This window comes from Pezoporus wallicus, unplaced genomic scaffold (genome assembly GCF_028554395.1).
Source record: "Pezoporus wallicus isolate ANWC-B61680 ecotype Strahan unplaced genomic scaffold, APGP_CSIRO_Pwel_v1 contig_6658, whole genome shotgun sequence".
NCBI classification, from domain to species: domain Eukaryota; kingdom Metazoa; phylum Chordata; class Aves; order Psittaciformes; family Psittacidae; genus Pezoporus; species Pezoporus wallicus.
The window spans coordinates 7,100,365-7,126,659 of NW_026642312.1; the positions used below are offsets into that span (position 1 = coordinate 7,100,365).

The window sequence follows — 26,295 nt, forward strand, 5'->3', positions numbered from 1 at the left end:
CATCTACCTGAAGAGGAGGCTGCAGTGAAGTGCAAGCTGGTAGTTACTCTGGATCCCTCCAGTTTCAGTAGGAACAAGGTGTCTGTACATACAGGCAGGAAACCCAACGCCAACTGATCCACAACCACAGCATCTTCATCATCTTACTACAGGCACGATTTCCTACCATGACCAGCCAGGAAAGGCCAAAGGATGAGCTGGATGTTGACAAAGGACAGCTGCTGCCAAAAACAACTCATAGCACCGTCTTCTTCCTGCTGCCAAAGCCACCTGGTAATGGAGCCAGAGGTACCACATGTGCAAAATACATTTCTACAGACAACGACAATCATCCCACAAGTATACACACAGAGAAAGTGCCAAAGTTGCATGTCTAATACTGCCACTGAAAGACAAGGTGACAAAATGCATCTTATTCATGCTTGGCTTCAAAATCTTGAATAAGAAGTAGCTGCACAAACTCAAAAAGTACACATCAAGTACCAATGAAATTACTGCCCATAGACTTCATGGCCAGGACTACAGCTGGCACTATTTGCTGATGATAGGAATATAAACGGAAAAATGGGCTCTGAAACATGCTTCAACGAAGAAAACCCGGAAGTACTGAGCAAGACAAGAAACCATGGTAGCCTCAATGGCAGGTTAAACCCCTCTGAAGTCCGAGAGTAAACAAATTCTGTTGGGCTTACAGTTTTCTGTGGCACAGTATATTTTGCTATCATATGTCAAGGCCACTCCTAGGCAACGCAGGAAAAGTCCACAGAACTTGTCTTACTGCTGAGACACATTCCAGATTAACTTTGGTGGCACTGCAGAGCAGTGCACTCAACCAAGAGGAACAGAGGCTGCAACGCCAGGGTGCTTGGAAGAGAGAAGAACCAGCAGCATCCTTTGGGACGGGACAGGGAGAACAAGTGCTGGAGCCCATCACTTCTATAGAAGGCCTCAAAGTGGCATCTCCACCTGAATGCAGGTCTTTGACTAAAACCACCACTGTGCTCCGCAGCTCTGCCCCTTGCTACTGGGCAGGTACAAACGCCGCAGGCCACAAACTGCAAAGAACCTCTCAGTGCAAATTATTAAATATTTGTGAGTGCTGAATGTTTTGCTAAGTGAGACACAGCTGAGGAGGCTGCAGTTTCCTCCACCTCTACCCTCCACTCCTGAAGGGGAAAAAACAAAACAATAACATTACCTGTCCCATCCTAAGGATGCTCTCACTTCCTCTTGGTGTTTTTACAGATGGTAAATAATTTTATTGTTTCTTCACCTTCTTCCTTAACACTTTAGAAAATGCCACATAGTTCTGATGTATTTTTGTTCTCTAAGCCTAGAGGCTTAACTACAGCTTCTGGAAGGACTGCTGGAGAAATAACTTGACTTGCTGTTTATTAAATGCCAAATCCTAACTGGCTGTTGTTAACTTTTTGTAATTTCTATAGGTAGCTGAAGTCTGTCTACTCCTTTACATCAGTGGATATTAGTATTCTTCAGCTGAATAAAGCTTGCTCTTTCCTATCACATTTAATTTATGCAGTAGCTTTTGGGGAATAGAGGTAAGAAATCCTACTTCCTGCTCTCTGTTTAGCAGCTTTACGAAATTTGCCCAAGTACCAGAATCACTGAAAAGTGAATACTAATTCATGGTTTAGAGAAAAATACTTCTTGTTAAAGAAAGCAAGCTTATCAGCATACCTACACATAAGCAGTTACTTAATTACTTCTAGGAAAAAATACTATTCCATCTGCACTCAACTTCTTACATCCATTTCATATGAAACCTGCCTGTTTTGAAGACCCCTCACTTTATAAAAGGTATTCTCTACTCCTCAATCTTTACAAGATATTCTTCTAAAATAAAAAGCTGAACAGTTATAAAGCATCTGCTTGTGTAAAAAAAGAGTGATTCAGCAGGAAACATGCACTTGAAATACCCTTCACAAGAAAGAGCTTATTCATGCAGGGACAGTTGGCAGGGATATCTCAGTCTCCACTTGAATGCTCTTTTTCCAGCTTGTGTTGAAGGGATTCAGATGCCTGGGAGGAAGCTAATCACCATTTTTATAGGCTGTGGAAAGCAGTTCAGGTTCAGAATTGCAAGTGCTTGTACCAAAGCTCTCCCAGTGAAAAGCCAAGGGCTATAAGTTAATGTTCAACAGAAACTGGCAAATCTGCTGCACAGACTGAGCAATGTGGTCAGGTATGAATAGGAAGCGTATACATAAAATAACACAGTAGGTATGGTTGCTCAAAGTTCAGCTGCAGAGTTTAAGGCACAGTACACTAAAAAGACAGGGATCACCTAATACATGAAATATTTTAGCCAACTCTAACCCTTCCACAGTTTCTCCTCATGATAAATACGTATTAAACCAGTTTTGTTGCAAGCCTATCCATTTTCTTTCTCTTGCAAAACACAGGAACAAAAGCTTTAGATGTGCTAGTAGGTATAAACTGAAGTCAGCAAGCTGTCTGCAACTGGAAGCAAAATTTGCCATAGCCTGTTGCAAGTATCTTTATCATCAATGTAATCAAGTCATATCACCAAACAGATTCATTTCTTAAATGCAAACAGTGGCCCTGCAAGTTGCTTTTGGATACAGGTTTACTTTATGTTTTTCATCAGTTCCAGTGCCAGTAAAACTTTAATAGAAAGTAATGGGTAACAGAGTTTAGTGTAAGAGTAAAAAGGCAAAGCAAACAGCTGCCACAGAATTTAAACCCCCACTTTATGTTAATAATCTAGTCTATTTATTCTGTGACTAAGAAGACTGCATGGGAGTTAGTTCAGCCCATGTCACAACTCCCTTTGAAGCTCTTCACGTTATATTTTTCTATGTACTATTCATAAATCAGTTACTGAAATATGTCACAGCTCTTAAAACACTGGTACTTTCAAGTTCTTGGACATCATATTTCATAAGCTGTGAAAGAGTATAGATGCTCACACTTGGACAGAACAAACACAGAAAACATGATATAACATCACGCTTATGGTCCCTTCCATTTTCAAAAAGATACCAAAGCAGCAGGTATCATGCCTGTAAGGCACATTGCCTCCCTTCAACACTGCAAAAAGACAGAAGTGCTACAGCCCAATGCAGTATTAAAGCCCACACCTAGGCATTATGGGTTTCAGCTCTTAATTCACGCAGCTAACATACATAACATTTCATGGTCACAGGGGTAGGCAGGATTAATAATGCGCTAAATACCTACCTCAGCAAAAAAATCAGACTTTAGGAATGCTGGACTTTAGAAATTGCTGTCACTCACATGATATAGGAAAAAATTCCAAACAATCTGTGGGTGCAAAAGGGATCTTAACGTCAGAAAGTACTGGGAAAAAACATTAACTAGGTCTTCCTTCAGAAACAGTCAACAAACTGCCAGTGCCTGGAAGGCATTCTCTTTAAAGATAGCCATTTTGTACATTAACTTGGACTATTTCGCATACAGATTTTTGTCTCAAAGTGGCTGAGGGAGAGACACGAATCAGGTGACACTATGAATCCCTCTGCAGTACTACAATATTGATAGAGGAAAAAAAGTCTAAAGAGGAAGTAGGAAAATGCCAGGCTGCAAAGCTGGCATTCTGCCATCAAAATGCAGCATTACCTGTCTCTTCAATATATATTCAAACTTCATAAGCAGCAGTCGCACATACTTTAACACATAAATTTAGACCACTCGGGATGTGTCCCCTCAAAAAATCCCTTGATTAAAGGGGAATTGTCCCGGGTTCAGCAGTAGCAGTCATTTTTCTCCTTCTTAGTAGCTGGTGCAGTGCTGTTGTTTTGACTTTCAGCCTGGGAACAGCACTGATAACACCGATGTTTTAGTTGCTGGTCAGAATGTTTAGTCTGACCAAGGACTTTCTGAGTCCCATGCTCTGTCAGGGAGGAGGGGAAGCCGGGAGGAAGCAGAGACAGGACACCTGACCTAAACCAGCCAAAGAGGTATTCCATACCCCAGCATGCCATGCCCACTATATAAACTGGGGGCAGTTACCTGGAAGAGCTAGATGACTCTCAGTTGGGCTGGGTATCGGTTGGTGGGTGGTGAACAGTTGTATACTCTTCCCTTGTTATTTCCCTTATTGTTATTATTATTGGTGGCAGCAGCAGTGATTTGTGTTATACCTTAGTTACTGGACTGTTCTTATCTCAACCCATGGGAGTTACATTCTTTTGATTCTCCTCCCCATCCCTCCGGGAGCAGGCGGGGAAGGGGGGGGAGTGAGAGAGTGACTGCGTGGTTCTGATTTACGGCTGGGCTTAAAACTGTGACAGCAGTATATACAAATAGCCTCAGAAAAAGTCACCTATATAGTTCTGCTCCAGGATTTGTGCATCCCAAGGTAGGTGAAATTAACAGTATCATTCTAAATAGAATGAAAAACAGAATTTATAAAAACTCCACTGTATCCATGCAAGCATGACACAACATACTGCCTGTGCTTGCAGAAGTTTTAGACTGGATAACATGGCAACCTGTTACTTTCTATTTTCAACTGAAAGCAAAGCTTTAACAAACTGAAGACTTGGGGCATGGTGAGGGAAGTAAATTAAAATACATTCCCTATTATATTCTGGGACTTGTTTGTGAAACTTAAATAGTCTTGGGGATCTGCAAGTCATGAAATTCCAGTCTTGCTGCCTTTGGCAAACAAAAGAAGCTGTTTTTTAAAGGAAAAGTTAAGAATGTCATATTTGGCAAATATTTTAAGTGATACATTCATGACCTTTTTTGTTTCAACAGCCTTGCGCTGACTGCATTACTATTCATTCTGCACTGAAGAACCAACATTTGAAGATGACCTTCAAGGACTTGGCTCCAAATTAAGCCATGGGGAACCCTGAAGGTAAGGGATTCACTGATTAAGACGGCACTCTCTATTACTAATAATTTCAAAGCAAAAAAAAAAAAGTCCCTGCTATAATAGTAACTGTCTTCTTTAGGCATCTGAACTGACAGAAATGGTCAAACAAAGACTTTTTAAGATTTATTTTAGCTTTCATGTTTTGTATGGTCCTGCTGAATTACAGAAGCTAAACTATTGCACCAGCATTACCATGTCTAGTTCAGGACTTCCCTTCCCCAGATGAGCTGTCATGCAAAGACAGACTCCCACAGCTGAAGTTGAGCCAGAGCCCTACACCTTTCTTATGGCAGCCAAAGATTTTTTTAAATGCAACTTTAACATTACAAATGTTGAATTAAATTTCAGGACTTCACTCCTCCCCACTCCCAGACCCAGTCTGGGCTACAAGGCTTGAGATGCACCACAGGTCCTTCATCATCTCCATCCATAGGTCGAAGGGCAGTTGTGACAAAAAAATTATTTCTTCAGCTCTCCTCCTCCTTTTTTTTCTTTTTTTTTTTTTTAATTACATGGAGAAATGGCAACACGGAGGCAAAACCATCTCTGCATTCCCACAAGGATCTTGGATTGCCACCCACTGTTTCTTACCTTGGTGATTCAGGGAGATGCGGTTAGATGGTTCTTGGAACCCTGGTTCCACCAGATCCCGCCGACCATGAGCTGAAGTCTGATCTACATTGTCCTAAAAACAGAAGAGCAGAAAGTCTTATCAAAACCAGGCATTCTGTACTCCCTGTAAACCGCACTGCCCAGAGCCAAACCACTCACACTAAAAAGAAAATAATCCCTGCCATACCTCTGAAAGGAGAAACCAACGTCAGAGAAGAAAGGGGGAAAAGATAGGGAGACAATAGACTGTCACATTAATACATGTGGCATGAATCCAGAATCAATGATATGCTGTTGTCTCATCTATACACCAGTTTGCATTGCAAACTGGGAAACAGCAATGTAAATGTACTTCCCAGTTTAACTGAAGTTTCTTCTTGCATCAAACTATGTAGAGGCTTGGGGCTTTGTTTTCTTTAATTCCAAGTCTGTGGTTTAGGGGGTTGTAACTAATTAACTGGACTGAAACAGATCCAGTAGTGAAGTACTAAACCTCAAGAGGAATCAGAAGTTCAGTTTAGACAAATATCCATGGCTCTGGATGCCAACCTGTTTTTTTATTTTCCTTTTTTTCCATATTAGAACTCTTACAAGATTAGGTTTCAAAAAGTTTTTACAGACTTAATTTGGCAAAGTCTAAAATACCACAGTTTCTCACAGACCTTGCCAAAGAAGACAACCAAGGGAAAGCAGGGACATTGAAATATGAACAAAAAATAAGAAAAGCAAGATAAATCTCATTGTGTTTCAGAAGTATGAGAAGGAGGTTCAGAGCAGGTACAGTTTCACAAAGTTGATACACTTTTGCATATACCAGTTAAGGATGGGTATGGAAAAAAAGAAGCAAGTGCACAAAGTTGACTGCACTGATATACCACGAAACATAAACTGCTGTAGTGATGATATACGTGACTTTATACATGTTCCTGCTGTGCACAAAGTGTGGGATGACACAATGGCATGACCCACATTTATGTTAAAACATAAGAATCACTTCACGGCAAATGACGCTGTAATTATGGCAGAGCAATAACATACACACAGTGAGTGGCAATTTCACTACGTGCAATTGTGAGCTTTCAGCCCAACATTACTAGCTTACAGAATATAAGCTGATGCTCAAAAACATAATGGATGTAGTGTTTGGGGCTGAGAACTGTATACAGTTACACAGGATATGAAACACATTACATTATCTCTTCTCGGAGAGACTGTCTCAAACAGCAAATACTCGAGCTTTGATTCAAGTACTCAAGCACCTCTCTTGTGCGCCTTCACCAACAGGAGCCCACAGGCGTTTATAAGACAAGAACTGTCAATGGCGGTATGACTAAAGGAGGTTTTTACAAGTAAACAATATATGATAAGATACATATGGCATCCATCTATATGCCAGATAAAACTGGAACCACTCAGACTTCTGCCTCTGTACTGACCACCTCCCCTTACAGTTCTTTACATCCTTGCCACTGATTTTCATGACATGGCTGTTGTTTCACGAGCCACATCTAATCTCACAAGTTTCTGTAGTTCCTTCTTAGGAATCAAACTCAACCAACCAAACACATCTACCAGCACAACCATATTTGTTCTTACTTTATTGAAACATGACAGTATTTGTTAGCTCTTTCACTGCAGCTAACCGAACATGTATTAGGAAACAAGGAACTCCTGAGTTCCTGTCTGTCAAATCCCTTGTGACTGCAGGGTATCACATCTTAACATTATTACTGCTTTTGGAGCACTAGTCGTTTTCACTGGATGTATCTCATTTTCCCTGGGACACCACACAGTCAGCACTGACCTGGCCCACAGCATCTCAGTTTTAAATTTCAGGCAGGAAATCTGGGACTCACAGCACAAGAAGGCAACTCTGGAAAGCACATAGAAAATTAAGAGTCTGCTTCCCATGTAATTTTTCCAAAGGTTCCAAGGACAACAAGAGGGATGAGATGCTTATCTATGAGAAGTTTCAGTAAAAACTTAGAACTGAAGCTGATTGATCTCCCTACAAAGGCTGAGAGGTGCGCATCGCAGGCATGGAGAACACAGCAGAACCTCCTTCCTCCTAGCACAGAGCTTTTCTTTGTGTTTCCCCCTATGCAGTTCAACATCAAATATTTTTATTGGATAGCTAAAACCCTACAGATGCAGTTTAGGAGCATTAGTTCCACTTCCCGAGGAAGAAAGGCCAGACGTTCCTATGCATGTATGCCGTTGCATATTGCCTCTTGGCTGGGAAGAGCAGCAGGGCATCCCAAGAGGAACGAAAGGTGGAACAAGAAAACCAGTTATAAATTAGTTGCTGCACACCTAAACATGCTTTCAGTTGTTCCAAAACATAAAAGTCCTAACTGGAAGGCAAGATTCATGCAGTAGAATCATAGAATCAACTGGGTTCTAGAAGACCTTTAAGATCATCAAGTCTAACCATTGCCCCAGGACTGCCAAGACCACCACTAAACCATGTCACTGAGGGCCTCATCTACACGGTTTGTGAACACTTCTAGGGACGGTGATTCCACCACTTCCCTGGGCAGCCTCTTCCAATGCCTGCTCACCCTCTCTGTGAAGAAATTGCTCCCAATATCCAATCTAAACCTCCCCTGGTGCAGCTTGAGGCCGTTACCTCTTGTTCTATCGCTTGTTACTTCAGAGACCGACCCTCACCCCACTACAACCTCCTTTCATGTAGTTGTAGAGAGCAGTAAGGTCCCTCTTGAGCCTTCTGTTCTCCACACTAAATGACCCCAGTTCCCTCAGCTGTTCCTCATCACACTTAGGCTCTTCACCAGCTTTGTTGCCTTTCTCTGGACCCAGTAATACGTAGTAACAGAGGTGAGATGAGGCCAAGCTGCATCTTCTTACCTTTGGGTTTCCCACAGCAGTAACACACAAAGACCTTATTTCAGGCTTACAGCTGGCTGCAGGCCTGAAACTTTTCAATTAAAACAGATTATTTTTTTTTATATATATAAACTAGCAATTGCCAATAATTTGCAGGAATAGGATAGACCCTCTCTGGAATCACCTTGCAGCTGTACCAGAAGATGTTGGTATAGATGTAAGGTGATTCCAGAGAACTTTTTCACAAAGCTTAAGCCAAAGCCATGTCAAGATGTATCGAAGTCTTCAGCAGCAGAGGTTTCCATGACAATGACTGCCAGCGCTGCTTTTACAAAGCTGACACCTCTATCTCCTTCATTAGGTGCAAACTCCTCCCCAGAAGGTCCAGAGAACTCTCCTGCAGCCTGAGCAAAGTGGGGAGCCAAAGGTTTCCTCCGGACACCAAGGGCCAGCAAAACCCTAGTGCTGAAGTAAAGCAAGAGACATGCATAAACAAAGCCACACCTGCTAAAGCAATGTAGGCAGCAGAGGAGAAAAGGTAAGGGCGGTGTGATTTAAAGGGCTCAGGCTAGTTTCACATGACCCTCCAGAATCTGTTTGTCTCTGCTGTGTACAAACACTGGCACTAGGCCAGGTGCAGCACTGATCAGACAGCCACTGCAACAACAGTAAGAGGAGAAAGGTTTAAAAAGGTGTATAATTGCTCTGTGCCAGCAGGCTCCTTGTTAGACTCCAGCTCGGATTGAGGCCCTCAGCAGGGTGGTCACCTGCTTGGATCCATCATCTTCCTGCTTGCCACTGCTGAAACTGGGCTCCCAGGAAGTCATGTGTTTGCTCTATGTTTTAATCCCCAGCTCTCCCTCCCCTTCCAATAAATGCTCTCAATATGAAATTAAAGCATGTTACTTAACTCACTGTACCATCCAGCTATTGTAGTATTTTTAGAAGCTAGCTGAGCATTAGCCCTCGCTGACTTGTCTGCATGTACTCTTCTCTCAGTCAGCATCTGCGACCAAGGATGATTTCATCAAGCGACTAGCAACAGTGCTATGAGGATCTGAAGCAGGGTTTATTTTTTATACATGTCATATCCAAACACACCATCATTACAGGTTATATTCCAGTGTCCTTCTGCAAACTTCTATTGCACGATGCAAAATGCTCGCATCATGTTAAGAGCCAAAGTCCATTCATAGACAGTGTTATCTCTGTATCAGTAACCAGGACAATCTGGATTTATTTTTCAATCTATAACCAAGCCTTTCAAGTTGCGCTCCTTCAACTACGACATACAATGTTCGCTGCTGTTGGTGCTAGCACGATAAGCATTTCAGTTATCAAAGAAAAAACTAAATCTGGCCTTTTAATCAGAGAATCAGACAGCCATATACTCGAGCAGCCCTGCTGTCTGCGCATCTGCTCTTCAATGACTTCTTCAGCTCCAAGTGCTACTGTTCCCACCTGCAGCTTAGCCCAGAAGAGTGTTTATCAGGACGAGGCAGCATTACTAGGCCAACCAGTATGTTGCTACTACTCTGTTCTCTCATCCTGGTTCCTTCAGCAAAGGTTATCCACTCATCCAGGATAATCTTACAGGTAAATAGGGCTCAGAGAAGGGAGGAAGCAGATTTGAAGGTACAAATAATAAAGTACCATCTGTACTTCTCCCCCTTTCTTTGTGAAGAAAGGGGCCTGACATTAGCAGAGACAGGGTAGCTTTCTCAAGATGTCTGGAAATCCCCTTTAACTGAAGGCTTCAACTTTTTCCAACTTCAGCAGTCACTGGAAGTTTACAAGATGAAGAAAGGCTACGACTGGCAGCACGGCTTCTCGGAAGCTCCTGGGAGCATGGCCAGACCGAGGACGTCCAGACCACGGAGACAACAGTCCCTGGTTTTGGATTTACTGTAGCTGTCTGCAAACCCACACAGCCGTGCCCCTGAACAAAAGGTTCAATTGAGCAAGAGTCACGCGTACTCATGCCAGCAGTCCCACAGCGACAAATTAAGATCATGACATACTTCTGATGTTTGTACACTGTCCAGCACAACAGAAAGTCAAGTCAGGCGTGCTGACGGGTCCCACTGTGGTTCAGGGGACTATCAAGGCAGATACACCTTGGCTTGCACACAGGCACTCCTGCTGCACCAGGAGCTTGCTGTCTACCTGGCAATACACTTCATCACACTAAGGTAGGCATCTTAAAATTAACCAAGTCATTATTTGAGCCGCCTTAGCTTTTCTCTGTTGAGGCAACTTGTGTAATGAAAAATGAAGTACCTTCTGCTAGCACAGACTGAGGAAACTACTGCAAAGTGTTCAAGTCTGAGCTATTCTAAAAAAAAAAAAAAAAAAAAAAGGCAAAAAAAAAAAAAAAAGCAATTATTCAAATTCATTGAAGAGGTGTCCACCAGGGGCTATGCAAGAGCAGACACAACTCCAGGATCCAGAAGCAGGAAAGGGATACTCCGAGGGACACTCTCTTCATATCTGCAACTTAGCCAAGGAACACAGAGGTAAATGTACATTTCTTTATCCGACCCAGTACTGCCATTTTTAACATGCTTCTGGAGTCTCCTTAGGCAATGAACAGATTAGGCAGCATTTCTTTTGACGACTGCCTTGAATGATTCTTCACCTCCCAAGCAAAAGACTTTGCATTTATGTAAAGTAATTTTCTGCACTGTTTTCTAAGCTACACTTTTTTATACCATGATTTGCAGTTTTTATTTACTTAAAGCATCAAATATAACACAAGGAGAAGATTTAATTATGGTGAGTGCTGAACTGCCAGCTATTCATCGAAGTAAACTTCCCTATAACTTGCTGGTATCCATGTCCATCTGCAGAGTTTCTGTTTCATCACCTAGTGTTACTCTTAGCCTGTGAAGGCAAACACGTAGGCTATCACAGGAAGAAATCCACCTGACAGATCCAGAACAACGTTCAAGCTCTAATCCAAATTCCACAGTTAAGATCAATTAGCAATGCATAGGATGCTCCTTGCTTACAAGATTTAAGTCACTGGGCTTCTTAGTGGCTAAATACAGCAGCAAAGCCTGCCACCAGATAGCAGTTTGGTACAATGTATTTTCAGCCTGCTGACACCCCAGAGCTTGAGGAAATTTGTCCCACGTACAGGTCATGAGGAAAGAGCAAGGCTCCTGGGCTTGTCCAAAGTCAGTGCTTTGCAAACCATGTCAAGTTTACTCAAAAACAGTTAATGTTTTTTTACTGTGTTCTGCCAGAGCGATTAACATGTCACAGAGATAAAGAAAATACAGGCTTTGTACACTTGGGGAAAAAAAACAAACAAAAAACCAACAACAAAAAAACACCCAAAACAAACAAAAAAAACAACACAAAAAACCAAACCAAACAAACAAAAAAAACCAACCCAAACAAACAAAAAACCCAAACTTTAAAGCATTCTTAGACAACCCACATGTCACATAATTATAGACCTGTAACTAGGTTTCCTGCCTCTTAACTATAGTCATTTAACTAAGTAAGAGCCAAGTGAAAGGCTTAGTAAGTCAACAGAGTAACCGTGAACTCAGAATTTTAGCATTCATGCTAAGAGAGCTTGTACAAACAAGGGCTTAAAATAAAGCCACTTAGCTTTGTCAAAAATCAGGCTCTCTCTCCTTAAGCAGCAAAGCCAGTAAGTGCATGAATCCTCCTGATTTTACAGTACTGGCTGTCAGGACAGAGCGCGATAACCCTAGAGACCAGGAACAAACAAACCCATCTTGGGATTATGGGAGTAGCAAAGGCAGCAGCACATTCCTCCTGACACACTGCAGCACCTCCAATCCTCAGTGCCGCAATCACTGACAACATGCAATAAACCTGGCAGGGCACACAGACCTACTGCCATCCTTACACTCATACCACCCTCAGCAGACTTGCCAGCCCACCACACCACATATACAATAGCTACAAGAAATACAACATACCAGGAACTAGCAAAGAGAGAAGGAAAATGAGAGTGCCAGACAAGACAGACCTGCGTCTGTGGTCTCTGTCTCTGCAGTGGCAGGGAATTTGTTAAACGAATCATAGGAATTATATTACACCCCATGATACAGGCGAAGGCTGAAAGGCTTGCCAGTCTGACCTTGGAGGAACTTCTCTCCCGACCCCTGCCTGGGTTTCAGTCACCCACTGACCAGAAAGTCCTTCAATACAGCAAAAAAGTGGGGGTTTGGACCCTGTTGTCAACACCAAAACCCTGTAGTGTGTGTGCCTCAAGTCAGTGAAGTGTTTCTTCTACACTGAGAAAAACAGCTTTCCTAAATGCATGGGCAGATATAGTTATACAATCTACGGCTATAGCTGAGCCAGAACGTTATTTTTCTGGAGGTGTTTCAGATTTATTTTAAGGGGTATTACCAGTTACAGGACTTATTACTACCTGCATTGCAACTATCAGGGCAGTACTGCTTCACACCAAAACCTACTGTTACCGACTAGCCACCTTCTCCCATCCCCCTTTACCCCCCGCTTTCGGAAAAAAGTGCATCCCAATAAATAAATATAAATAGATAAATCTAATCTAGCAAGAGCTAGACTATGATTAGCAACCTCCAATAGTATCTGGTTTATTCATAAAAGGCTTTTCTCCAGCAAGGCAGGAGTGAGCATACCAATCTAGCTGACAGCTTCAGCAATGCACTTGTACAGCAAGTATACATGCTAGCATTACAGATTCAGGTTCTCTAGGCTGGTCTTTACAAAACTGGCATTAGCAGGGTTTTAAACTCTGCTGAACCCAGAATTTGGCAAGAACTATGTCAAATTAAATTTCTCTCACTAGATGCAGTCCTCTCTTAGTAGTCACTCACTTAGTAGACACAGTCCTCACTTAGTAGACACTTCCGCAAGAATTTTGTTGTCTCCCAGTACCCTGCACAGAGAAAATGGATAGTATATTCCAGTGTGCACTTTCTGGACCAGACTGCCATTTATTATGGTAGAAGAAAATTCAATGCATCATGGTTGCTGTCTTTTAATCAGCTAGCAAGGAGGGAATCCAAGTGGCAGGCTTAGAAATGCTAAAAGCTTTGTTCTATTTTTAATGAGACTAAAACCACTGTGGCTGTTAGAGACAGTTTACATAGTTTATAGCTAACATAAAGTCTTGAAATACAGAAATGAAACAAATGCAGAAGGTTCGTGGTGAAAGCAATCACTTCTTCGAGCTGTCTTCAGCTGGAAAGACTGTACAAAAATGAAGCACTTCCTGATTTTGCTTCTTTTTTTAAAACATAAACTAGGTCCCCTAACAAAACAGCACTAAGTGAATGAAGTTTGGATGAGGAAATTCTTCACAGCAGAAAATTACACTCACATGGAAATTCTGTTTCTTCTGCTGGTGCCCATAGATATTGATAATGTATCTTTAGCTTGTACTTAACAGTAAGTTAGCCTTACCTCCAAAGTCACTTTCACTTGCAAGGACTGACATTGACAAAGCTACCAAAACCCTATTTTACTGCATGTTCCAAGCTCTTTGGTGGAGTTGCTATTAACCAAAACCAATAAAGTCCCTGAGAAATCTGTTTTCTGTGAGAGCTGTATTTAGCAATAGCAATTGAATTGAGAAATGGAAGTTTTGTTACCCTGAGAAAATATAAAGCAGACTAAAGTAATATGTCATATTCCTCTTCTTTTTTAAGAGGCTTTCAGTGAGATTTTCTGTCATTCTGTTATTGATGATCTCATACTTAATAGACTATGCTACTTAAATTGAGTAAAAAGCACAGCAAGGCTCTAATGAACTTAGCAATCCATACACGTTAACTACTATAACTGGATGGTGCTCACACAGTCAAAGGGAGTAATGCAACCCAGAATGATGTGCTGTTGCTCACAAAATCTTTTGCCTATTCAAGAACCCTTACCAGGGTCACCCTCTATGTTTTGTCCAAGTTTCTGAAGCACATGATCAGACTATATTCCTTCCTCATCAGAAGGATGAAAAGAAACATAATGAGAATATTTGTACCCAGGTGCTATGAAAGATTTCAGCATGTCACAGAGCTGCTAACACACCCATCCATTCTGACAAAGCATCTTCAAAACTGTTTTCTTTCAGCTTGCACTGAAATTAAAAATCTTTGGCATGTTCTTTCAGGGTAAGTTGTAACACACAGAAAGAAGGTACAGGATATTTGATCCTCTTCAACCCACTGCCCTCCACATGCTCAGACCTGTGAAATACAAGGTAGCTCGTCTGTTCTACTTGGCATCAAATCTACTAATGCTCTAGTTATAGCAGCACTGCAGGCCAGCTGCTTCCAAGAATGCTGGCTTTGGGAGTCAGGTTTTGACAGCACCCTTGCACCAAGTGGATGGGAGACGTTCTGTAAACTGGCTTGGACAGTCTGTCCCAGTGCAGGCTAATGGTGCCCAGCATTAACCTTGGCAGGCTCAGTGCTTGAAATGATGACCTGGTGGACTTTGGGATCTGGCACTGCAGCAACACATCTGTGTGTCTCAGCCAGGGGAGGGAGGAGAGAAGAGTAGAAGCTACCTAAGCTGCAAGAACCACTGTTCCCATACATTTACGTCCTCTTTTAGAATAGATACTCAGCAACCAAAGCCAGATAATTTAAATTACATTTAAGCATATGCACCCTTATGACTAGGCAACATCTGAAAACCCAAGACTGATGAAACTCTTACAAAGGAATTAAGGCAGCATGAAACACAGAGCAAAGCAGTTTATCCCATCTGAAGGTGGGTCTGCTTTCTTAAAGGCTATCCCCCTTCTGTTGTCTTGATGGTTCAGGTTCAAACTCAGGGTTTGAACAGGCCAACATGAAGATGATTCTTCACAGCCCTTCACAACGCTGATAGAATGGTAAGTCTCCCATGGGGCAAAAGCCCCTGTGCTTACACAGACAGTTAAAATTCACTAGATGACAGATTGTTAATGAAATTGTTCTTCAGGTCTTCAAACTGAAAATCTGATAAATTTCAAGTGTCATGTTGAACAGCTTCATAGAAGACTACTTTGCAAACCTTACTTGCTTCAACTATAGGCAGTATGGGCCTTATCTCTCTACTTCCTGGTCAATTTGCTCAATTGCTGCAATTTAGGGTGTGCTTGATACCCCTCCCTTCCTTCCCTGAAGAGCCATCCTTGGCACTAGGTAAGTAATTAACCAGGCCTAGAAATGGCTGTCCCATCTGATCAAACCTAAGACCCTAATTATATTGACCACTTACCTTTCTGCTTAAATAAAGAACCATTTACCTGCTACATGGTGCAGTCTGCCCAAAACTAATGCCCACCTCAGACAAGGACATTTGTAGTTCAGGTAACTTGATTTCAGTTAAAGTAACTCTTTACAGGTCTCCGGAACAGCAAGCCTTACACCTAAAAGGAGGTACTTAAGAAATCTCAGGTATGGGGTAAAGAAAGCTCCATAACCTATTTAAAAAACGCCAAAGAAATCACAGACACATCTCTAAAGCACAACAATCATGCCTTTTCATGGTTAACAGCACAGCATCAGATCTTGTATTGGAACAGACCACTGTGTTCTCCCCTAACCAAATGGCAGGGTTTCACACTCTCAGAGAAAATCAGTAACGTAATTTATGCACAGAAAATAATGAAGTGTAAAAAATAGTCTACAATATATATGGGTACACAGAAAAAAAAAACAGTTCTTTTGTAATGCTTATACTGCAGTAATAGGTTACTTCACAAGCCCTCAGAAAGAAAACGAAACTTCCAGCAATTACTAATAAAATACCTGTATTTCTGCATTTCTTTAATCATGTTTGAATCCCATTTGACTTCACAATTTTAAGAACATCATATCACCACACCTTTCACACTGATGTGCAAAACAGTCCCGAAACTAAACAAAGTCCTCAACAGTGATGATCTATTAGACTTCATAAAGTCACTGCACCCATGTATTAGCAGGGGTTGGACAAAAATTCTAATAGAAACTATGCTGCAGTGCTGCCTACCTACAAACTGTCAATTCACAACAGCTGGACAGAAAACAAAACAAAAACTAAGGTAAGACTAACATGGGTCCATCCTGGGTATTTCAGTGTCTTATCCCTGTTTCTCAAAATGAAAGAAACTTGCAGGACTTTCCACATCTTCAGAGTCATTGTGAAAACACAAAAAAACAGTAACTAGTCTTGACTGTAGTCAAAATGCAAGCAGCTCAAAGGTAGTTTTTAGCCTGAGAATTCTTCTCAGTGCTCTGGATACTTCACCTATTTCTAATTTACAAAAACCTAGGTACAATACGAAATGTTAATTGTTACACTTGTTCAGCTATTACTATATATTTATGTTTATATATCTCCATCTCAATGTAGTGGCTGCCATGTTTTCCCCTCCTTGAGGAAAGTGAGCTAATGGGAGGTAGCTCCACCAATTATCCTGCATAAGAAGATGGCTTTATCAGAAAAATCTTTATTGACTTAACATTCTCTAAAGGAAAAAAATTTGCAAAAGCTCAGCAATTTGCATTTAAATAGTAACAGATTACATGTAAAGTTGCAAGCTGTCCCAGAAAAACCCGATGCAAAGTGTAAATCTTTAGTTTTTCCACAAACTGGCACTCAGAAAAAAACCTGCTTGCTATAAGCAAGCATGTCAATCACCTCTTCCTGCTTGGAAGGTTTTGGTTTTGTTTTATAACTAGTTGTTCACAGCATAAGTGTGTCAAGTAACCGCTTATTTTATACAGCTTCTCCCCCCCTTTTTGCTAACGCCTACTGGACACATCCCACAAAGTTACCCACAGCACGTCAGAACATAAACTGCAATGCTTCAATGTGGTTAGCAGAAGCAGCTGCTTTAATTCTCCACAAATCCTCTGAATACTGAGCTACATTAAGGCTTCAGCAGTTCAAAGAGTTCCCTAACTATCAGTATGCTACTGGAGGAAAATCTGGTGTAGCACACAAAACAAAGCAAGCAAACCCCTACAAACAAGACGTGCCCAGATAAAGGCCCTCCAAACGGAGAGATTTCTACAGAGACTGGAAAGCTGGTCAGACAGAATAAAAGGTCAAGAAATCCCACAGGTATAATACCACCGTGGGCACACAACACTTTATCATGCTGGCTTTAGCAATGCTGAAATGCTACAACTACTAACCACAAGAACGCTTCTGCAAATGGATTTCTCCTGTTCACTCCAAGGAAGGTGAGTAAACTGTGGATGAGCTGCAGTTCAAACTGTATTAAAGTGGCTTTAAAACACCTTTCCCTTATTTTTTCTTCCCTGAAACCACTGTTGAAGATGGGGGTAAGAATAAGTATGTGACTGGTTTTGTTTACCTTGCAGTTTAAGGGGCTAACAGCTTGCACTTGAGAAGCTACCATGCTTCAGCTGAAATGGTGATTAATTCCAGAGATGAGGGATAGTAACTTTTACAGCACAATCAGTATTTATTTCAATACTTTCTCTAGATTTGAGCTATTCATTCTACACCAAAAATGCAGATCTATGAAATAAAGCTAGTCAAAAAGATTTCCTGCTGAGATTAAAGTCAAACCAGAGATCAAAAGAAAGAACAAAATCATAGGATGAGGAAGAAAAGAAACAAACTTTGAACGAGGCTTCAAGAAGCAAGCTGCGGGCAAGAGGAACAAGCTATCTTCTGGATACAGTTGAACTGAAGATCACTGCATCTAGCTAAAACAACAAAACTAACTAGGCAAATTACCTGGGAGTTCACTAGCACACCACCACAATCTAATCCTGCATCCTAATAACACATGCTATTGTGTCAGCATCCCTGTTCCAGAAGATTCTAGTGGGGCAGCCGACAAGAAGTTTCTGGCCTTATGGGTTTATTTGAATCTCTAGGGCAAGTCATGCTCTAAAAGATATGCTGTCAGAAAACTATTTTTCCAATCTGCTCTCATCCAGCATAGCAGTTATGGTTTGCAACTAAACCATCCAGCCAAATCATGTTCAACAGCCAGCAGTTTGTCATCAGAAAAAACTCCAGAAAAAAAAAAACAAGACTGCCAGACATGCCTTTTTCAGAACATCTTTAGCACACTTGGATAACCATTTGCCCATGTCTGGGGGGGAGGGGGATCATGCAGGAATTTCATCAGCACACATGTAGAAAGGCATTCTTCCCATCAAACTGAACACCACACTGTCTTACATTTCTGTACGGTCAGAGTAGAGAACTAGGCTCCTAAAGCTTCTGAAGCTTTAGTTTGCATTTACCTTAGAACAGCATCTACAGGTGCCTACAGCTACAAAAGCCTTAAGGTGACTACCTCAAACGTTGATGCTGATGTTTGATGTGAAAGAATTCCGAGTCTGTCATGAATTTGGAAAGGAAAAAAAGTTCACAAAAATTGCGTGTGTGTGAATTGGCAGGTAAACGTTCTGTAAGCTGCTTTAATAAATGTAGATCTGCTACGCTCCAGAGACTAACTGAAATGACCTAACAAGTACAATAAACGTGAGACACTGAAGAACATGTATGAAATCTTTCCAACAGGTCCTGACAAGGTAACTTCACATGGTAAGTGATCAGTAAGTCAATCTGGGAAGTACACTGCTTGACCAAAAAGCCAGCAAAGCCAACTCATGGACAAAGAACCACCAGCTGGGGAGGTAGAGTCTAATGACCACCTGATGCCATACTGTGATGTAAGAAGAGTAAGCAAAAGGAGCAAGACTAGTAGCAGAATTACAGTCCTGGACTGCAGGAGCAGATTTCTGGCTTGCTCAAGGATCTGCTTGCCAGATTCTCATGGAAAACTGCTCTCAAGGATGAAGGGGCCCCTTGATCTCCCCAAGACAGCCTCCTTAAAGCTCAAGGATGGTGCATGTTGGCGTGCAGAAAGTTACAACAAAATGGCAGAAAGCCAGGGCGAATGGACAGGCAGCTCCTGCCTCAGCTCAAATGCTGAAATGCAAAGATCAAAGCAGGAAGAGTTTACAAGAAAGAATATGAAGAGTATCTGCCCAAGCAGAAGAGCTGGAGTAAGTGAAAGATACCAAGAAAAAAACAAGAAATGCTTCTACAGGTAAGCAAGGGCAAAAGGATATCTAGTATTAGTCTGGTTAGTTCTCAGTTGTGCATGGGACCCAGCAGCTAAGGACACAGATGATGAATGGCTTGCCTCAGTTTTTCCTAGTAAAGTTAAGCTTCACATCTCCCAGTTCTTTGAGCACTGTATCAGCACCTGGAGGACTGAACAATTACTCACAGCAAAGGAGGGTTATGGATCACACGAGGTAACTGAACCAAGTCCCTGGGATCATATGGGATGCATCAGAAGGTGCTAAGGAAACTGTCAATACCACTGCAAGGCTACTCCCTCTCCCCTACAAAAAATAAGTCACTGATGAGAGGAGGATCCTGATGGCTGCAGAGGCAAAAATCACATTCATCTTCAACATCAGGATGTGAGGAACCAGAAGCTGGACAGCCTCATCCAGTTTCTGGCAATATTATAGAACAAGTCTTCCTGAAAAACACTGCCAGGCACACACAGGACAAAAAAGCAATTGGTTAATCTATGCTGGCTGTTCCAAAGAACAGTCATAACTGACATTTCATATCACAGTTTTACATATTGAAGGTCTTATCTCTCAAGAAACCAAAACATGCTGATTATAGATCATCAAGCTGCCTTCTGATTTCCTCACGCTAGGTTCTTCACACAGATAATTAAAATTTTACAATATTGGCCAATCTTATGGGATTTTAGAATATCTAATTATTTTCATTGGAAAAAAGTAGGCACCTCATTTGTGCTCTCCACAGCCCAAAGCAATCTGCCTCAGACGTAGATGAAGACCGTAGAATAGTTAACTGCAAACATGAGAAGGACCTTCTGCAACAGCATAAAATTCATCAAAAATACTTATGCGCCTCCACTGAAGTATCAGTTTTACTAGAACCCACATGAGCTGAAATAATGGTCTGTCATTCTCCTACATTAATAGCTTCAAGAACTTCTTCAAGAAAGGTGCCAACACCACTTTGTCAGAAACCCCTTCCTGAACTGTGCAGAAGTATTCAGTATTCTGGGGAACTTGCCAGCATAACAGTATTTACTGTATGACTAATATGCATTAATGAAGCACAAATGGACAACTATTTACTTGTGCTAATAACTAAAGCGCTTTATTAGAGCTAAGGCCTCTAGCATGAAGGATTGCCAGGTTCCCCCACTTGCCAAAATTATGTCAAAAAATGGAGCCAGTGTGTAAGACATGAAGAGCTGCAGCCAGTGCATAGAAAAGTCTTAAGTCATTGTTTAACTTCAGCTTGCAAAGGACAAGCATGCTCCAAAACCACTGGCTGTTTCCGAGGGCTGGTCTTTTCATTGTAGAGGCTAGAGTTTCAAGTATGTGCACTGGCCTTACCAGTACGAAAGCCAAAGCTATCTTAAAATAGCAGTAAAGCTTGAAAGCTTTGCTGGGTATTTGTGTTCTACCTTTGACTGCTTGTTCTTTCAAAACTAGAAATAAAAACACTGTATCTTAATGCCTCAGATTAAAATATCAATACTATCTAGCATAAAAGGCTATTAATACCAATCTCTGGCCCTTTCTACATGAAGGATTCCTGAAAGCTGATCAATTTAGTAAAATTCCATCCTAAAAAAGCAAAGCAAACCCTTCAAGAACTATGTCCTTGTTCTATGCCACACTCTCCATCCCACATCTCCATGAAGGGAGCATACCTGCGATTCTAGAAATAAAGGATACACCTGAAATGCGAAGTTTTGTGGGAACCTAGGGAAAACTTTAAAATAGCATTTCAGGCTGCATTATATTAGAAAACAAAAGAAAAATTCTTAGAAGATGCAAAATAAGCAGATGAAGATCCTCTTCAGTGACAGCTAGTGCTAGCTGGCCTTGACATATTCATCCTTAGCTTTACAAAGTAAGTAGCACATCCACCACCAAAGCCATAGTGAGTTTAAGCTATCCATTCTTGTTTGAATCAGCAGCTTTGGTTGAGGACTCAGTTGCAGAATTAACAACTAGCTGGTCTGCAAGTGTAAGAACAAAATGATCCCTGCCATGACACATCACATTTACAGTAATGTTTGGAACCTTCTTTTTAGAAGCAGAAAATTTATCCTCTCAGAGTCTATCACACTTCAGCAATTTAACGCAGAATCACAGGATTTTGGTTGTGGGATTCTTGTTTGGAGTTCCCTCCCCCTCTATCCATTTTTAACATCAAAAAAAAAAAAAAAAAATCACAAATACTTATGAAATACTGTCCATCCTTTGACCAGTCTCCCTTCAGAGTGTGTATAAGGCAAGAAAATCTACTAGGCATTACTTTTCACAGGGTCTGTACCTAGATATATTTCTTGGAAATACTTAAGTATAAGACAACACAATATTCTTGGTCTTTTCCAAGGATAGAAAAGGCCTGTCTGAGCCAACTGGCATGGACAGCAACACTAAGAATTATCTGAGCCACAGCACTTTCTTAAAAAGTGACAGCTCCAAATGCACAGCAATCTTATCTTCCTCTTAAAAAACAAAATAATATTCTCCACTGGTTATTATTTATGTAAAGCACAGAGCATCTGTTGAAAGAAAGTTCATTGAGACCATACCCTCCCACCACAAACTATCACAAACATAATTCCAGTTGACTATAACAAGGACAGTTAAAAAAATAAAGACTTCCATTATCTTATATTTCAGGTTTCTGTTCTCCAATATATACACTGATGTTTGAAGTACAAAACCATCTCAGGACTGGTGCACAACTTCTCTCTTCTGTTAAGTGAGAGCTGTTACTAACACGAAGATACGCATACTGGTAGTTCTCCAAAATAACCAGTTGGTAAACAGCTTGTTAAATATTTACTCATTTGGAAAAGATTCCATTGTAGGAAAAAAAGATACACAGGATTTAGTTTGGTGCTATAGTCTGCTAAACTGTTAACATTACTTCAGAATGGTCTCATGGAGTTTTCTGAGAAAACACCAGAAAACGATCTGTTTTTATCAATGTGGGTGTTTTTACAATCTGGAAGTGGCATCTTAAAAGTTGCATGCGAGTCAGAACTTAAAGAGATCCACCACTTTTGATATCCCACAGGATCAGTGAAGGTTGGAGGGGACCTCTGGAGGTTATCTGGTCCACCTCTCTGTTCAAGTAGGGCCATTTACAACCTACAGCCAGTTGCCTGCGACCATGTCCAGATGGCTTTGGAGTATTCCATGGGTGGAGATTCCACCGCCTCCCTGGGCAGCCTGTGTCAGTGCTCAGTCATCCTCACAGTGAAAGCGTTGCTTGATGTTTAGAGGGAATCTCCTGTGCTTCAGCTTGTGCCCATTGCCTCAGGTCCTCTCACTGGGCACCACCGAGAAGAGCTTGGTACCATCCTCAGTGCATCCTCTTTTCAGGTATTTATATACATTGACTAGATGCCCCCTCAGCCTTATCTCAAGCAAAAACAGTGGTAAACTTGAGATTTAAACATGTATGAAAACTGGAGCTAAATCAAGGGACACATTTAAGAGACTGCTTGAATATAATGACATGACAAGATTTAAAGACAGGCTCAGTCTACTGTTCAAGCATGAAAATATTAATAGGAAGATGCAAAATTAAGCTTCTTTACTTACATTTGCTCACTTGATTTGCAACATCTACATTGTTTCCTCACCACTGTTAGCAATAATGTAAAAGTAGTAAATGGTACAACTGAACACTAGAGTGGTTTGAGTCCTTTTTTTGGGGTTGATTATATGATTGAAAAACATGGACCAAGTCACTTGAAATTTCTTGCTCCCATTCACCTCCCAAAAAAGCTTCATGCGTTGCCAACCAACTTCTGTGTAAAGTAGAATACAAAAGAAGTGCAAATAGTTAAGTACAGGCTTTCAATTGGAACTGCAGGAAGGTAAACTGGTACAGCAAAACAAGTAACTGATGGGTATCTCTTGTAAGAAAAGAAACTTAATGAATTCTATAAAAGCATAGTGTGAAATACAAATCTGACATTACTCTGCTTCATATACAATATTCTGATGGAACATGACAGCGGGGGGCAAGTGCACTTCCAATGGCCTCTTTAAGAGGTAAGCAACGTATTTTTATTTCTATGTTAGTGAAAACAACTGCTTTTGGAATGCTTTTTTAAGCAGATTTATTTCCAAGAAAAATAGAGTAGCTAGAAATCCAGCTCCAGTTGCTCTTCAACAGAAACTATCAAGCAGCATCAACTCTATCTGTAAAAAGCATTTGCAGTATACAATCAGGGAGACAGATTTCATAATTTCACATTGGAGGGAACATGTCTTGAAAAAACATTCACTAATGTTCTCAACTGCTCTGTACTTTGTCTGCTGCAGTCCGTCAACCCTCTACACCACATACATGTAAACTGTTAAAACAAGAACATCATCAACAAAGTATCTGTTGACTGACACCGTATTTCACAAATCTGATGACTTTCTACATTGGCAGTAGCAACACTTCAGCTTCGTTTCTTCATACAATATGTAGAAGAATGACACGATGCAATAATGCTTTTAATGGCTTTTTTTTCACCAAGCTATGACCAAGGACTTTAAAAGCCTGCTTGTGCACGCTGGTCCTTTCATACTAACAGGGCAGTATGGAAAACCCAAACTTCAGGCCCAGGGAAAGAAGTTACTGCACAGGAACAACTGCAGCTGGAGACAGGAGTGCGAATACGTGAGAGAAGCAGCTCTGCAGACACCAATGTCAGTGCAGGACAGGTGCAGATGCTCCAGGTGCTGGAGCAGAGGTTCCCCTGCAGCCCATGGAGGGCCCCATGCTGGAGCAGAGGGATGCTCAGAGGATGCTATGACCCCGTGGGAAGCCTGCACTGGAGCAGACTCCTGGCAGAACCGGTGGCCCTGTGGAGAGAGGAGCCCACGCTGGAGCAGGTTTGCTGAAGGACTTGTGACCCTGTGGGGAAACCACACTGGAGCAATCTGTTCCTGAAGGGCTTCACACATGGAAGGGACCCACACTGGAGTGGTCCGCTCCTGAAGGACTGCATCCCATGGAAGGTACCCATGCTGGAGCAGTCTGTTCCTGAAGAGCTGCACCCATGGAAGAAACCCATGCTGGAACAGTCTGCTCCCAAAGGATGCACCCATGGAAGGGACCCACGCTGGAACAGTCTGTTCCTGAAGAGCTGCACCCATGGAAGGGACCCACACTGAAGCAGTTCATGAAGAACTGCTCACATTGGAGAAGTTGGTAATGGGCTGTCTGCTGTGGGAGGGACCTCACTTTGGAGCAGAGAAAGAACATGAGGAGTCTGCATCTTGAGGAGGAAGGAGCAGCAGAGACAACGTGTGAACTGACCTTAACCCCCATTCCCCGTCTTCCTGCACTGCTGGAGTGGGAGGAGGTAGAGAAAATCAGGAGTAAAGTTAAGCCCAGGAAAAAGAAAGAGATGGAGGGAAGATGCTTTTAAGTTTTGGGTTTATTTCTCATTACCCTATCATGATTTTAATTGGTAATAAATTAACTTCACCAAGTTGAGTCTGTTTTGCCCATGATGGTAATTGGTGAGTGATCTCTCCCTATCCTTACCCCAACCCATAAGCCTTTCACTGTATTTTTCCTCTTCTGTCCAGTGGAGAAGGGCAGTGATAGAGCAGCTTTGGTGGGTACCTGGCATCCAACCAGGGCCAACCCACAAGTCATAAGAAAGATCTCCGTAGTCTTGATAAGGAATTGTCAATAGCTAAATGAATAAAGATTTTCAAACAGTGACAGGCAGACAATGAGGGCCAAAAGGTAGGTCTTGACAGCCCTTCCCACACAGGTTTTCTGTCTACTTGGACATATTCTGCAATTCATTTTTTTCATGCTGTGTTTTTTAGGACAAAAGACATTTGTCAAAAGACAAACACGGACAGCAGCATAACACTGAACTGAACTGACTGTTCAATTCCAATGAAGCAGAGATAAGAGTCACAAAGAAAGAATCTGGATTTCATAGGGATGAGGATTACAGCATCCCACTAAGATAACTCTGAATTAGAGATAAGCTTTTTTTTTTAACTTTGCTAAACCAGAAACCCTCCCTAACTGCCCAACCAAAGCAAATAACCCATTAAATGCAACATCCAAGTCTCCCAAAAACCCACACTCACCAAGACAAAGCACCCCTTGGAAAATAATTATAACCTCAATATGACATGGACTTGGATCAGGCAACCTCCAAGGGGTCTTCTAACTTAGTGTATCATTTTATGGAAAACGAGGATGAAAGCTGCCATAGTAAAACCCGGAGAACCTGTGCCTAGCGGGTGCTCCAGCTGAAGGCAAAGAAATGTGACTGTTGTAGTAACAGCAGCACCTCATCTTCACATCCACAAATCTGACATCATTAAAGAAGGCTATTACAGTAGCTGGCCTCTAAATGATTAATCCTGTTAGATATTCCCTACTCTTGAAGGGCACAAAGCTTCAAGTATGATGTGCAATGTTCTGGTCTCTAATAGTCCTCTGTTCAAGAGGACTATCAGCAATCCTGAAATCCACAGCTCTGTACATGTAAGGGAAAGCAATTTCCATTTTCCCCCTATTTTATGACCAAGTGCTTGTAGTGCATTTCATGCCAAGTCAGATGATGAGTATGATATGAACAAGTCTCTTCTCTAATAAGAATTCAGCTCTCTCAGAACAAACTCTATTAATTATTACTAAAGTGATGCCTGCATCTTGCTTATGAGAAAATAAACAGAAGGCAGAAAATAGATGAACAGAACACTGCCGCATGCCCAGTGTTTCATCTTCAGAAACTGAGAGAAATAAACCCCATATCCTTTTGTTATTTATGTCGTTGAGACTTGTGCGATTCATGCAAAGGGTTAAAGAACTAAATCTTCCCCCCCGAGTTAAAGTCACTGCGCATAAATACTGTTGTGACTACAGATTGCAAAAGAACGGAAACACAGTAA

General features: G+C 41.5%; 1 protein-coding gene across 4 annotated transcripts in view; it reads right to left on the reverse strand.

The window, feature by feature from the left end:
* The window catches only part of GRB10 (growth factor receptor bound protein 10), a 147,191-nt gene that overhangs the window by 79,063 nt on the left and 41,833 nt on the right, over positions 1 to 26,295 (reverse strand). For all 4 annotated transcript variants that reach the window (XR_008974847.1, XM_057428892.1, XM_057428893.1 and 1 more), the window contains one exon: positions 5,477 to 5,570. Coding sequence is in view for 2 of the 4 variants with exons in the window: in XM_057428892.1 (XP_057284875.1) it covers positions 5,477 to 5,570 (94 nt within the window). In the remaining 2 variants the exon portion in view is untranslated. The remainder of the gene's footprint in view (positions 1 to 5,476; positions 5,571 to 26,295) is intronic.